Here is a 14,347-nt window from a genome sequence, read left to right as displayed (position 1 = left end):
GAATGACCATTGCAGAAAATTCTGAGAGCTGAACTACACCTATCTGCAAGTTGCTCTGGTTGGGAAATCCTGTCAGATAAGTCTCAATAAACTAGAAAATGTCAGGTCTAAAAGTAGTTCAGTTCTAACATTCGAAATACTTTCAGGTGTCAGGAGGAATTGGTCCTGGGTGGGTGATATGAATGCAGTCTTGGACAGGTAATATCTAATGTCTGGAGGCTGTGAGGCTCTGGATGGGGAGGAACAGGTGTGCTCTCAGTCTTAACAAAGCAAAGTGGCTGTGGGTTTTTGCCCCCGGCCCCAGATCTGGAAAGCTTCCATCACTAACGCTGGATGGGACTCTGCTCCACCAGAGCAAGTTGGTGCACAATCAACTGGACTCACAGCTCCTGCTCCAAAAGGAGGTAGCAACCATGGCCAAGTAGGCTTTTGCACAAATCCAACTTGTGCACCAATTATGCCTGTTTCTGGACTGGGAGGCTCTGATCATTGTCACTTGTGCCTTAGTCACTTTCTGGTTGGACATCTGCCACTCGTTCTCCCTGGGGTGGCATTTTAAGAATGTTTGGAAAGGGCAGCTGGTCCAGAATGCAACGGCACTCGGGTATACCCTAGTACGCCCATGTAGCATCTTTGCTATGTGAACAGCCCTGATTTCCAGCAGGTTTCTGGATACAATTCAAGATGCTGTATCACCTATAAAGTCCTAAATGGCATGGGGCCAGGTTACTTGAGGGAATGCCTGTCTCCAGTAGTCTCTGCCCATCCCACCAGATCTGGCAAGGTGGGCATGCTCCAGGTCCCTTTTGTGAAGCGTCATCTTATGGGACTGAGGAAGCCTGCCTTCTCTGTTGTGGTGGAATAGCCTCCCCTCTGAGCTTCAGACAGATGTAACCCTGTTAGCCTTTTAGAAGGCCTTAAAAACCTGGCTTTAGGACTAGGGTGTTAGTGGAGCCCAGTTTGTGTTTTTGCCCTGTGCTGATTGTGGAATTTATCTGTCATTGATTATTGTTTTTTATTATTTTGAGATGTAGGTTCTGGGTTTTATGCTTGTTAGTCACCTAGAGGTATCTGATTAAGATGGGCAGATAGATGGAGGATGGATGGATGGATGGATGGATGGATGGATGGATGGATGGATAGGTAGGTAGGTGGATGGATGGATGGATGGATGGATGGATTGGATGATACTCCCTTTAGCCAAAATCTGGTGGTGATGGGTCACCCTTTACCAGTCAAGGCATGCACAGCATCTTTTAAAAATGGTCTCCAGGGAGCACAAAGATGGGGCTGAAATTTTCAGTCCGTTTCATTGGCTGCCCCATGTATCTTGTGGGCACTAGTGACCTACTCCTGACAAAAGGCAGCCTTGCCAGAAGGTAAGCAGTCCAAGGAAGGACAGAAGGAGTTGCAAAATGAGTCAAGGGACTGAACTTTTTCTTTCTGGCAACAAATCACAACCCTTCCTGATTTCGGGCAGCGCTGCTCTGCATTGTGCTTGACCTGAATCTAAGAAAGCAGATGCTACCAAGTGATGGGCCATAAAACACACTCTTTTTCTCAAAGCAGTGTTTATTCATAGCTGAAATGGTCTCCCCTCTCCCTTCCTCCTTCTTCAACAGCCATAACACCCAACCTTTCAGCTGCTCCCACCTTCAGCTTTCACTGGTTTCCTTCTGAATTGGGATCGGGGCCTCAAAAACACAAACAGTTTAATTCCCAGAACTCCATTCTGATTCTTAACCATCCCTTCCATTTCATAACCTGGCTAGCAAGAGGGGAAGGAAAAGGAAGAAGAGAGGAGAGAACAGGCATCAAAGGAGACCTACTTTTCGCTTTTTTGTGCCTTTTCTTTCTTGATGGGCTGAATAAGAAATATAATGAAAAGGAATATCATTTCACCTCCGCAGATGGGTTTTAGGAGATAACTGAAGGCAAGCTTGTTAAGAGGCAACTCTCAGCATGATTGCTAGTTACCAGTTCTAAAATTAAACAAAATATTGAATGTTGGAACTCTTTGAAACATGAAGAACAGATACTTGGCACTGGAAGACTTTTACTGAGGCAGCAAATCTTCTGTCAATAAGGAATATAAATTTGGAATCATATGCAATTAGAAAAAAATAGGCAGTTATGTTTATATAATGTGTTGAGCATGACCAATGCTATTATACAACAGCTATATTGTATAATAATTGCATATATATATATATATATATATATATATATAGTGTGTGTGTGTGTGTATGTGTGTATACTATATATATATAATTTAATGCCTGTGTTATATAATAACTACATATATTAGGTCTATTGCAGCATGTGGCACCTTTCAGATTAGATTCACTTACAACCTGTATGTTTTTGATGTGGGACTCAGCATGTTATTCTTTCAGAGTAACATGGGAACAAATAGAACAATTTTTTTTAAAAAAGCCAATGATTTATTAATGTCTCGGTAACGTAGGTTTATTTTCTCAGTTAACAGAAGCAAGCAAATTACAGCTTTGCAACACACCATAGCCATTGAGTCAGTGGTTCTAGCGCCTCAAACTAGAGTTACCCCTCTGTCTTTGGGAAAGAAAGACTGAAGGGGTTAAAGCAGCAACATCCTGGAAGAAACTGGCTGGCCCAAGGGAAATAGGAACTCCAGGCCATAATGGGATGGAAAGAAGAAAATTGGCTTCTCCAGTGAATCTAACAGACACGTTCGCAATCAGAGTTTACGGCAACTGCCTTAATTTATTAGGGCACCAGACTGCTTTGGGAACCTTGTGCTCTAAGAACCATACCAGGGTTCCAGATGTCACATAGTTGATAAATTCAGGGGTATCCACGGGGGAAGGGGGGTCAAAAAAGTCAAGACGTCAGCCTCAACTATGCCATCAAAGTCCTGTCCTTTTTTACATGACACAGGTAATAAAGGGCAGAGCCTTGATGGTATGGTTGGGGGTATTACTTCTTGACTTTTTGAACACCCACCCCCTCCCCATGGTTATCCCTGTTGATAATGCAGCAAAAAGGCCAACATCATGGTTACAGCTGACAACAAAAGGCTGACTTCACACCACACGTTAGACTAGGCTAAAATAGGATTGAGGATCTGGCATGCTGTGGGAGCACAGCCCCTATCTTAGCATATCCTGTGTGAACCAGACCACCATGCTAAAGCATCGTATGCTTTCTTTCCTTGGACACTGCAGAATCCAGCAATTATGTTTCCTTGACCTTGGTTTATGACAGAGCATGCAACCCAGCCAAATAGTTGCATCTCCTTCTATTGGCAGCGCATCAATGCCATAATGCAACCTGATGGATTTGGACTCCTTGGAGTCAGAGAAGGTGCCTGGTCCAACAAGTTACAAGCCTCGGGGTTTGGCAGACAATCAGCTGCACAGGGCTGATTCAGCAGGAAATCGTCAGGAGTCAGGTGATGAGGGGTCAGATCTTGGCAGAGGCCCAGGGCACATTCTGCTTGTGTCCTCCAGAAGCACCCGCTCCAACACCCATAAATGGCCTATTTGAGAACAGGCATAAGTTGGTCCTGTGTTGGGAACAACTTGCCAACCTCAGAGCTGAATTTGCTTCCTGCTCCGCTCCAGGACTCTTGGCTTTTCCACTCAGATCGGCTGGCTAGCCTCTTTGGGCTTTGCCTCTTGGACTGTTATGGGCCGCATTTGCTTTTCTGAACCTGTGGTGCCTTTGACTCTGGACTGAAACTGCCCAGCTATGAGGCAAGACCTTGCTTTCCTGGGGCATGCATGCCTGCATCTGCACAACCAGCTGTCTTTGCATTGGATGGCACTTTTACACACCAGTAAACTGTTGGTAAATCGAGCCAGGGTGTGTGTGCTCAGTCTAACATGGGACGTGAAGTAAGAGGCTAGAAAAAATACCTTTCCCATCCTCTTGGCTATGAATGGGAAGTTCCTTGAATAACGTAGCTTCCCACCATTGAACAGGATGGAAGGAGAACTGCTGATCAATGACCAGTAACCCATCAGGAAAGACATGGGCTGGATTCAGGTGGCATGCTTAAGCAGGGCAGTTAAGGACCTATCAGCTGTGTTTCTACAACATGCCAGACTTGGTTGCTGTAGTCTGTGGATAACTGGTTTGGGATTGTGGTGGGGAGTGGGTTGGTGGCTTCACAGGCAGTGCAAACCCAACCTGTTTGGTTAGAACAGTGTTTCTCAACCTCAGCAACTTGAAGATATGTGGACTGGTAGCTGGGGGATTCTGGGAGCTGAAGTCCACACATCTTTAAGTTGCTGAAGTTGAGAAACACTGGGTTAGGGTATGGTTTAATGTATTGTGTGAACCTCCCTCCACCACAGAATTCCACAATCAAGTTAAGTCTGCTAAGTGAATTAGCTCTGGAGAGGCCAATCAGAGAACACAAAACAATCCCTCAGGCCTCAGCAGGACAGCCCCCTCCTGGATGCTAGGGTGCTCCTCTTTAATTTGATTTGATTTGCCAAATACATCAGCGCCGATCCCAGCTTCTGTTGTACCCAGTTCTCAGTTCTGATTTTGCTTGACCAAGAGGCGCTTTCTGCCTATCCTATCAGGAGCCCCATATAAGTGCTGTAAGATGTTGGGTAGGCAGAGAGAACTACTTAAGCAAACTTCAATTTGACACGGAAAACACCTAGCATCCTGGCCCCATTTCTTTAACTATGGGTTCATTTTTCATCTCTTCCTGAATAGTCTATTCTTATCAGATTTGAGGGAATTTGTCAAGAATTAAGATGGAAAGAATTAAGATGGAAAGGAGCACACAGGACAAGAATAGGTAAAAGGATATACATAGGAGCATCGTGCAGGCAAACAACAGGTATAAGAATATAAGATATTCTGAAGGAAGCTAAGAGAACTTTCACGGTTACTGAAATTTGAATCTTCTGCATGTGAGAAGTTTTCTCCCTAGCTTTGGTAAATGAACTTTCAGTGGTTAACTACAGGTAGTCCTTGTTTAATGACTGCCTCATTTAGTGACTGCCTGCAATTGTGATGGTGATGAAAGAGTAACTTTGTGACCAGTGTCACATTTATGACCTTCACAGGTCTGTAAGGCGAAGAAAAGCTGAAGTCAGATCATAAGCACCGTTGCAGTTTCACTTAGCAACCACTTCACTTAACAACCGAGTTGCCAGTCCCAATTGTGGACACTAAATGAGGACTACCTGTAATTAAACAGACTAATTTCACACAACCTGCTAAGCCACAAAAGAACCTGAGTTAAAATGGGCAAAACCTAGCATGTTCTATCAATGCTCCTGCAAGGTCTTCTTCTAGAATCCCTATCTTTTGCCTTTCTGCACCCCCCTCTGCAGAGGAAGCTCCTTTTTTGGGACTGCAAGTGCCACAAAGGCCTTTCCACCCAACGGTGGCTCAAAGGACATTACCAGCACAGTGGGAACTTAAATGCGAGAGTTTTCCTGACATCATCAAGTCCTTTCCCCCGCTGTGGGAGGCCTGATTCATCGTCTGCTGCTGCAAAGAACAGCTGGCTTCTCTAACTCAGGGATCAAAACGGCCCCAAGTCTGAGAAGCTCAGTGCTGTTAATTTTACCCTTGGACAGGTGTCTCTCACTGAAAGAGCAGGTGCTGAAGGCCCTTTGAAGACAGCGAGATGCTTCCCCACAAACTTCTTGTTTCTAGAATGAGCACAGGGACAAGTAGATGTCATAGAGCTGTTTCCTCTTCAGTCTGGGGAAAGCAAAACAGAAAGAAAGAAATGTAGAAAGCAACAAAGGCCATATTTTCAACATCAAAACAGAGTCCAAACAGTATTTCATGTCATAAGGCTTTCTCAGTACATTTAAAGATACAGCAAACAATTAAGCATAAAAACCTCTGTGCATAGACAGTGTTCCCCTAGCCAGAGCTGTGAGCTGTTTCCTTCATTTACGGTATATCTCTCCTCTCCATTTATATACCACTCAAAATACTTAAATATTCTCTCACGCACTCATATTAAATGAAGTTGTGCCTGTACTACATCCTTAGCCTGATTTGCATAATACATGGAATGTGGTATCTGTATTCAGTTTGACTGAGGTCCGTGTTGAATTTTGGCATAATTAACGGGACCAGGGTTTCTCCACCAGGGTCCCGTGGCACCCAAGGGTTCCGCAAGAGGTCACAAGGGGGTTCCCTGGGAGATCACAATTTATTTAAAACATTATTTCAAATTCAGGCAACTTCACATTAAAGAGGTATGTTTCATTCTTTATAGTTTAAGGACACTGTTAATGCATATCGACAGGCTACCCATGAAATGAATATAATAATTGTGTAACTTCTGGCCTATGATTGAGCCCAAATGGGCAGGGGTTCCCTGAGGTCTGAAAAACATTTCAAGGGTTCCTCCAGGGTCAAGAGGTTGAAAAAGGCTGGTCTGGACATTCATAACCAAGTTGGCCTCCACTATATCAAGTTTATCTCCATTATATGTGATCTGTGAACACACTGACTGTATTTGCACAACCCTCTTAGCCTAGGTACAGAATACCCATCACCTGGGTCCGTACAATACATTGAATCATAAAGCAACTAAACAGAGTGGATTCACGTGATGCAGTAACCACAAAACAAGCAATCCAAACTAAGATTAGCATATTGTGTTTCACCGACCTTGTTAAGCGTTTTGGGTGAACACAACCCCTGTGTACTTATATTTTCAAAATGTCTTTGGCAAAGCCCTCATGTTCCTTGATCAATTTTGCAATCAAGAAATCAGAGGAAGTGCCTTTTCAGGGGACTGCAGTTAAAGAACAGGAGAGCTGAGGTAGGAAGAAAATGGCATTGGTCCCAATAAAGAAATTGAAGACAAATCAATTAAAAGCCTGTTTGTAAACTTGTTCATAAATGATCCTAAGGTTAGGTAAGCAATGAGGTAGCCAAATTTGCAGACGACACCAAATGTTCGAAGGGACTAAAACCAAAAAGAAAAAAAAAGAACCAGACATTATTAAAGCATTTCTTTAAATGGTTGAAAGTCTTAACTAAGTTTAAAATCAGCACATTGTGCTAAAAAGAAATGAACATGTCCCACGTGAGCAGCAATATGGCCACGAACACCTCCCTTGGTACTAGGCAGGCCCACTGTCTAATTTTACTTTTGATATGTTAAAATTGTTTTAATTTTTAAAGAAAATTAAAAAGAAATCTAGTGTGGTACAAAGCAATCTACAGAACTGTACAGTCCTTATAACGCATGAGAATGAATTGGATGGTCAGCAAATGGTCCAGCAATAAGCAGGAAGTAAGAAAAAGGTGTTTGCTGTCCCTTGATTCTTCAATGTATTTTGGAAAAATGCGTAAGAAATGCTTGTGGTGATAGTAGAGGTATGTTGGTTGGGAACTTTTGAAAGCAGATGATGCTGTATTATTGGCTGAGAACCTGGATGATTTGCAGTGAATTTTAGATACTGTATGATGCAACAATATGGATCTGAAAACAAATGTTTCAGTGTCGTTAGGCTAATATAGTTTGGATTCACAGGGAAAATGGAGCAATCAATTGCACATAAATGGTGAAAAACTTGAACAAGTAGATCAATTTGCGGTTAAGGCAACGGGCTAGCAACCAGGAGACTGTGAGTTCTAGTCCCGCCTTAGGCATGAAAGCTGGCTGGGTGACCTTGGGCCAGTCCCTCTCTCTCAGCCCAAGAGCCAATCAGGTGTGGTATGAGAGTTCTAGTCCCGCCTTAGGCATGAAAGCCGGCTGAGTGACCTTGGGCCAGTCCCTCTCTCTCAGCCCAAGAGCCAATCAGGCATGCTATGAGAGTTCTAGTCCCGCCTTAGGCATGAAAACCAGCTGGGTGACCTTGGGCCAGTCACTCTCTCAGCCCAACCCACCTCACAGGGTTGTTGTTGTGGGAAAATAGGAGGAAGGAGTATTAGGGATGTTCCCCGCCTTGAGTTATTTATAAAAATAATAAAGGCAGGATAGAAAATAAATAAAATTAAAAATTAAAAAATTATAGATGGGAAAATGGAGGAGAAATTTCCAAATGCACTAATGCTTGGAGACAGGTAATTGGTAATTGTGGTCTATTTTAAGGAAAGAATGTTTGTCAGAAGACGAGAACAGGGCTGTCTATACAAGGCTGCTTCCCCCCACTTTGCTCTGTAGAATTGTCTGTTAGTTGAAAGAACATGTTAAATGCAGTAGGAATGGGGAACTTAAGAATGTGTGTGTAGTGAAGTAAAGAGGTAAGAGTCAAGGGAGAATTGGTGCTGAATGAAATCAGGCGGAATGTGGAAGGAAGTGAGCGGCACAAAAGGAGGATTAATGAGGACCGATTCATAAAACAAGTCTATGAAAGGAAGGGAATGAGTTGAGAGGGGAGGAAAGATCAAGAAAGATGGGGTTGGGTGGTCAAGAGAGAGGTGAGAAGTTTAGAAAAACAAAAGGCCGTGAATGAGGCAAGGTTGGGATGTGGTGGGAGGAAGGACGATTTGCAAGGGGAGAATGGTATGGAGCGATAAATGGTGCTGATTGGGTTGGATCTCAAATGCCATCTTAATCCCTCTCTGTGCTTTACACAACATGTGATGGGGATGTCTGTTTGTATTACTGCCCTTGGATTCTACAGAGATCCCCAGTCATTCTTAGGAAGCAAACATTGGGTATGTGGAGGCAGACCAAGGCTTTTTTGAGGGAAAAAAGTCAGTTCTAGATGTGGGCCGGAGTTTGGTGCTGACAACATGCTCTCAAAAGTCAAACCGGCCCCCCAAAGTTGAGGCCAAATGTTTTGATCCAGGATTCACAAAGCAAAACAATGGGGCAAGATCTGAGGCTAATCACAGATGAGGGAGGCCTTACTACAGGCTGACCTGGCATTTAGCAGCAGCAGCAGCTGAAAGCCGGGGCCTATGCTGAATGCAGGGTTGACATCTAAAAGCTACCGTGACTGTGAAAGCACAACCTTGGCATCTTGCTGAACCCCATCTGATGATTGTTTGTTCAATAAACCATGATTAAACAAATCATAGTTCACCCAAACTTCAAACCCAGTGACTGGCCCAAATTCTACTTCTGCCATGATCCCATAAAACTAGTCTTTGGGGATGGGAAGACCAGGGGCACAACTGGGGGGGGGGGCAACCGGGGCATGTGCCCCGGGTGCTGTGCTGATGGGGGGCACCAAAATGAGTGCTGGGGGGCCGCCAAAATGGACACGGAATCCATGTTTGCCCCGGGTGACACAGACCCTAGTTGCGGCCCTGGGGAAGGAACATTTTTGAAGGTCCATTTGACTAGGCAAACGTGGTCCTTAAATTCCAGATGGGCTTTTAAAGGAGAAGCCCGTGTGAAGGGAAAGTCTTCTACACATGCTCAGGAGCACCGCCTGGCATCAAATGAACCCCGGCCCTCTCCGCGGAGTGCCCTAGGGCTTCATCGCCGATCAGGGCGAGCAGAAAGGCTGGGCTAGCCCGGGACTGCCGAAAGGGAAGACACGCAGCGATGCCTGCAAGCGGGGGGCGAGGAGGGGACGGTCTCCGCCAGCCAAGAGGGCTTCCCTCCGGGAGGAAGCGAAGCCCGGCGGGGCGGGGCTACCGAGGCGCGGGGCGGGGCCGCCGGGTCCTCCTCTTGGGGGCTTTTGCTGCAGCCTCCTCACCCCCCGCTTGTCCCCGCCCCTCGGCTGCCACGCAAGGCTCTGGAGGAGGATCTTTCCGCGCGAGCTCCGGTGCGCTCAGCCCCGGATACATGACTTCATCCTTCCGCCCGGGTTTCCTTTATGATGTAGGGCTGTCCCAAGCGCTCGGCTCAGACGCTGGTCGAGGCTGTTGGACGCCGCACGCGCTCCCCCGCCCGCCCCGGCTGAAGGCGCTGCCACTTGGAGCCGCCCGCTCGCCCGCCCACTCGCCCACCCTCGCCAGCTCTTCTCCGCTGTAACTCCAGGCAAGGCACTCAGCCGCTTTCGCCGCCGCTTTCGCCACCATGTCTGAGATCCTGCCCTATAACGACGACAAAGTGGCCCGCTATGGCACCGACTCGGAGGTGGGCGACATCTCCTTCAGCTGCCGGCTCCAGGACACCAACTCCTGGGGCAACCAGTCCAAGCGGCCCCCCAAGTTAGGACAGATCGGACGAGCCAAGCGAGGTGAGCCGCGTCCTCCGGGATACCGCCTCAATCCGCCCCCCCCGCCCCGCGCGCGCGCCGCCGCCGCCGTGCTTGTCCCTTTTGCCGTCTCTGCTGGAGGGAGAGGAGGGAGCCAGGCTGAAAAGCAACCAGCGCCGCGATTCCTCGGGAGGGAATGGACGTGCCCCCCGTAGCTCTTGCTGGCTCTCCCGCGCCTCCCTTACGCTGCCGCTGTAATTTTCCCACACGCTTCGCCGCGAGTGGATCCTGCCGCAGAAAGGGGGGGAGGGCCGGACGGGTGGCGCTGTGCCCCTCCAGACCTCCCTCCCCGACGCGCCCGCGTTGAGATTCCCAGGACGATCGCAGCTGGTTCTGACCAGGCCTCTTTGGCGCAGGAATCTCGGCGCCCTCCCCGAAAGTCGCCCCGCCGCCGTTCCCCAGCGCGGGTCACCTGAGTGCCCCGGCCGCGTCTCGTCCCCAGCCCCGCTTCCCGCACCTTCTGGCCTCGCCGAAAATGGAGGAGGAGCCATTTTCCCGGAGCGGCTTCCTCGGCCAGCGGGAATTCCGTTGGCGGGCGCGGGGCGGACGGGGAGTCCTACCCTGAGCCTCCCGGGGCCGAGACCCCAAAGGTGCCGGTCCGTCCACACACACAGACACACACACACCCCGGGGCCAAGAGGCAAGGGGGACCCGGCGCCTCCCTCCCGTCCTGACGGCGCGTGTTGGGTTTGTCCTTCCTCCCCTGCAGTGGTCATCGAAGACGATCGAATAGACGAGGTGCTGAAGGGCATGGCTGGGAAATCGCCGTCCGGGGTATAAGTCGGCACCGCGGCGCCTGCGGCAGCTGCAGCGGATCCCCCGAATTTTTAAGCACTTTTGGCTGTGCATGTTTGTTGGGATTGTGGACAACCAGAAAAGCACGGAAGAAGATGAGGCTGCTGGCAACACCCTCCACCTCCAACGCGACCCCGGCCCGAAGAGGGAACTGATGGGGGCCGTCATCTCCCCCTCCTCCGTCTCCCACGGAGCGCCACGGGACGCCGCGATCTTGTAACCCCACGTCGTCCCCGTTGCCACGGGACGATGCCCAAAGGTTAAACGACCCTTCTAGAAAGAGGCCTCCTTTTTCGCGGGGGGGGAGGAAGGGCGGGGGCTGAATGGCGCTCTTGCGCCTTGAGGAGCTGTCCATTTCAGCACCGTCGCCGCTCGACGCGCCGAGCCGCCCGCGCCAGCCCCGCTTCCTACGCGCCTGCAGATGGGGAGCCGTTCATTTCAGCACCCGCCCCCTCGGATGCACTGCCTGCGGAACCGTCCACCGCAGCGACTCCTGAGCGCCCGTTCTGGGCTGTTTTGTCTTGTCCCTAGCATCTTGCCCCTCCCCCCCACTCTTCCGGTTCACAACAGCAGCAGAGTTGAGTCCCCTCTTGGTCTTGAGTGACCCCACGCCACGATATGAAGGTGCTGAGCCACAGGATCGCCTAGTGCTCTTAATTTTTAAAGGGGGGGGGGTGTCTCCTTTAGCAATGCACTTTACGCCTTTCACTTGGGGGGGTGGCTGCGTAGCTGACATCTTGCATAGGCATAGATACCCAGATACAAATACCAGACCCACACTCTTCTCTAAATATAATAAGTTTCATCGTGTTTGTATAATAGATTTGCCACTCAGTAGTTCACAGTGGTAACTGCTTCATTATAATTCACTCCTTTATACCTTATCCCGACCTGTAAAAAAAAAAGTGTTTGCAAAATACCAGCAGTTTGGAAGCAAACCCAAAGCCAGCAGTGCTGAGTGGAAGACAAAGAGATTCTGATCTGGATGGACTATAGTATAAAAGACAGTGATTATTTTGCTGTCAAGAGACATTTTTGCTCCATCTTTTTTGCATGAGCTTCCTGGTCTCGGTGCCACGTCTTGGTGCCACTAGTCATCCCACTATGGCACGCTTCTTTTTAACAGAAACTCTTCATATTTGTATTTTTATATCTGAATATTTGTTAACAACAATCTGCTAATGTCTAATGTCAAAACGTTGCATCAAAAGATTGTTTGTATTTTTTTTCCATAAAAAAGAAAGATAGACAAGATTTATATGGTGGATTTCTCATAGGAAGGCAGATATATTGAAAAAGTTGGCTCTCTTAATTATATCAGTATTGAACAGGACTTCTTGAATGTGTTTCGCACTCATTGTTGACAAGAAATGTATTTAATGAATCTTATACTGTGGTCATGGCTTTGTTGATGGACTTTGTAGGATCATGATGAATTTAGAAAAAAAAAATATTGCACTGTTTATGAATGTGTCCAGATAACTTGCTGGTTATATGATGCCTCTTTCTTAAGAGGGGATATTCAGAGCTGTTTTTAATTTTGTACTTTAATTTATTTTTTTTAAGAAGCTTATTGTCTGTTGTGCATGGAAAAAAAAACTTTTCAAGAATATACAATGACATTTTATGAAGACAAGCAAAAAAAAGAAAAAAAAAGAAAAAATGTCATGACATTCTAGGAATGACCCATTGTAAATTTTAATGCCATTTTTCACTGTACTGGAGAACAAAACTCAATGAATAAATACATACATGTATTAAAATGGAAGCATCTGGTTCTGAGTCTCTTGTTGGCAAAGATCTAGGGTGATCTTGAGGCCAGCTGGTAACAATGCAAAAGCCCTATTGCCATTTCCCCACCGACAAGGATTCTGATTGGGCTGCCAGATAGGAATCTTGCTGAGAACTCTGCTAGCTCTAGCCTTCAGCAGGGTTTCAAAAGCACCTCTTTCTTTACCTCCTCTCGGGCAAACTGTTTTGGGTGTAGGGAATGTGGAAAGAGATCCGGGTTTTTTGGCACAGTATCTCAGCCATGGAGAGCTAAATCCCTGCAGTTGTTTGATTGGAATGGCAAACAGTAAATGACCTAGTTTTGCTTGACAGACAGAAATAGAAATTCAGGAAGCTGAGCAGCTTGTGGATGTTAAATAATTTAACAGAACCTCTCAAAGGAGCAGCCCTTTTTTTTTTTTTTTGCCTTTGGGAAAAGGGAGACAGAGGCTGGAAGAAGGCAATGGGAGAAGCTTGGAGGCCAGCCTTAGGTGCATCTGCATGCTGTTGGAGAGAGGATGCTTGGGAAGACGACCCTGCTGGATTTGGGCTGTGTTTCTTCTCAAGAAGGTGAATGGGACAAGGAATGGTCACTGTGAGTACCAAGACCTGCAGTGGCTTCTCTGGAAGAGCAGCACACCTGGAAAGTTAGTGGGATTTATGGATCTCTTCCAAGGAGTGTCCTGTAAACCCATGGGAAGTGCTGGTGATGAGGAGGGAATAGAAGAAGAGGGTTGTTTGTTTGTCTTCCGAGTCACCCCAGGAGGATTCTAATTTTCAGTCGCTCTTAGGAGGCATGGTTTTGGTTAGGGGAAGGAATGCTGCTATTGTTTTGTTTTTCTTGCTTGACTCAAAATCCGTAGGTTGCAGATTTTCAATATAATGGACTCCTGCCTGTGGTGTCCCCACCCCCCACCCCCGTCACCAGTAAAACACAACCAACCATAACCTCCATGTGTGTAGGACACACTGCAGGTATTCCTACTGGAGATGCACTGAAGTTGACCCCATGTATCAAGTTCAGGGCCAGGATTCAAGGAAGCAGAACGAACCCTTTTGCAAAGATCCTGCCAGTACACAGCAAAGCAGCTGCACCTCGTACAACCAAGTAGCCATGGTCAAAACAGCCAGTCTTTAGAGCAAGGGATACTCCTGAAGGATTGTTAACACACACAAAGGTACGTTTGCTTGTACAGACCAATGCGGAATGCTCTAATGATGTGTATGTTGCTACAGAGGTGGCTGGAAGACAGTGACATGCATACATACATAATATATACACAGAATGCTCTACATCCCCCAAACCCCAAACAAATACCCCGCTTGGATCCAAGCAAAGTAAATGTACAGGTCTTTTCTTCTACAGAACATCTGCCTCATTGCAAAAAAGTACTGGGGGGAAGGAGGAGGGGGAAGGAAGGGAAGGGGATACAGATGGAACTTGCTCTCTGGAGCTCATAGTAGGAGAACTGATGGGACGGGGAACCAAACCATCTGGGTTTTTAAAGAGCTAGCTGTGGCCCCTTCCTTGCCATGCTGCAATCTTGAATGAAGCTCTACTGAACCCCAGATAACTTTGCACAGAGCTGTGCTTTGCCATCCAATCTTTTTTATTTACAGGCCTCCAAAAGCAACATTTAATGAAC

The 14,347-nt window shown here is 47.1% G+C and overlaps 1 protein-coding gene across 1 annotated transcript; it reads left to right on the top strand.

The window, feature by feature from the left end:
• Positions 1-9,805: 9,805 nt before the first annotated feature.
• Positions 9,806-12,688, top strand: CAMK2N2 (calcium/calmodulin dependent protein kinase II inhibitor 2). Its single transcript, XM_063307862.1, has 2 exons — positions 9,806-10,118; positions 10,846-12,688. The coding sequence occupies exons 1-2, from the start codon at positions 9,956-9,958 to the stop codon at positions 10,914-10,916; spliced, it is 234 nt and encodes a 77-aa protein (XP_063163932.1). The 5' UTR covers positions 9,806-9,955; the 3' UTR covers positions 10,917-12,688.
• The last annotated feature ends 1,659 nt before the right edge of the window (positions 12,689-14,347 follow it).

Source organism: Candoia aspera, chromosome 6, assembly GCF_035149785.1.
Source record: "Candoia aspera isolate rCanAsp1 chromosome 6, rCanAsp1.hap2, whole genome shotgun sequence".
Lineage (NCBI taxonomy): Eukaryota > Metazoa > Chordata > Lepidosauria > Squamata > Boidae > Candoia > Candoia aspera.
This window is presented reverse-complemented; position numbering and strand designations above follow the sequence as displayed.

Excerpts from the sequence above, each read along its gene's own strand:
- CAMK2N2 (XM_063307862.1), top strand. The coding sequence starts at position 9,956 with ATGTCTGAGATCCTGCCCTATAACGACGACAAAGTGGCCCGCTATGGC. Across the intron at positions 10,119-10,845 it reads GATCGGACGAGCCAAGCGAG|TGGTCATCGAAGACGATCGA; the intron begins GTGAGCCGCGTC and ends CCTCCCCTGCAG.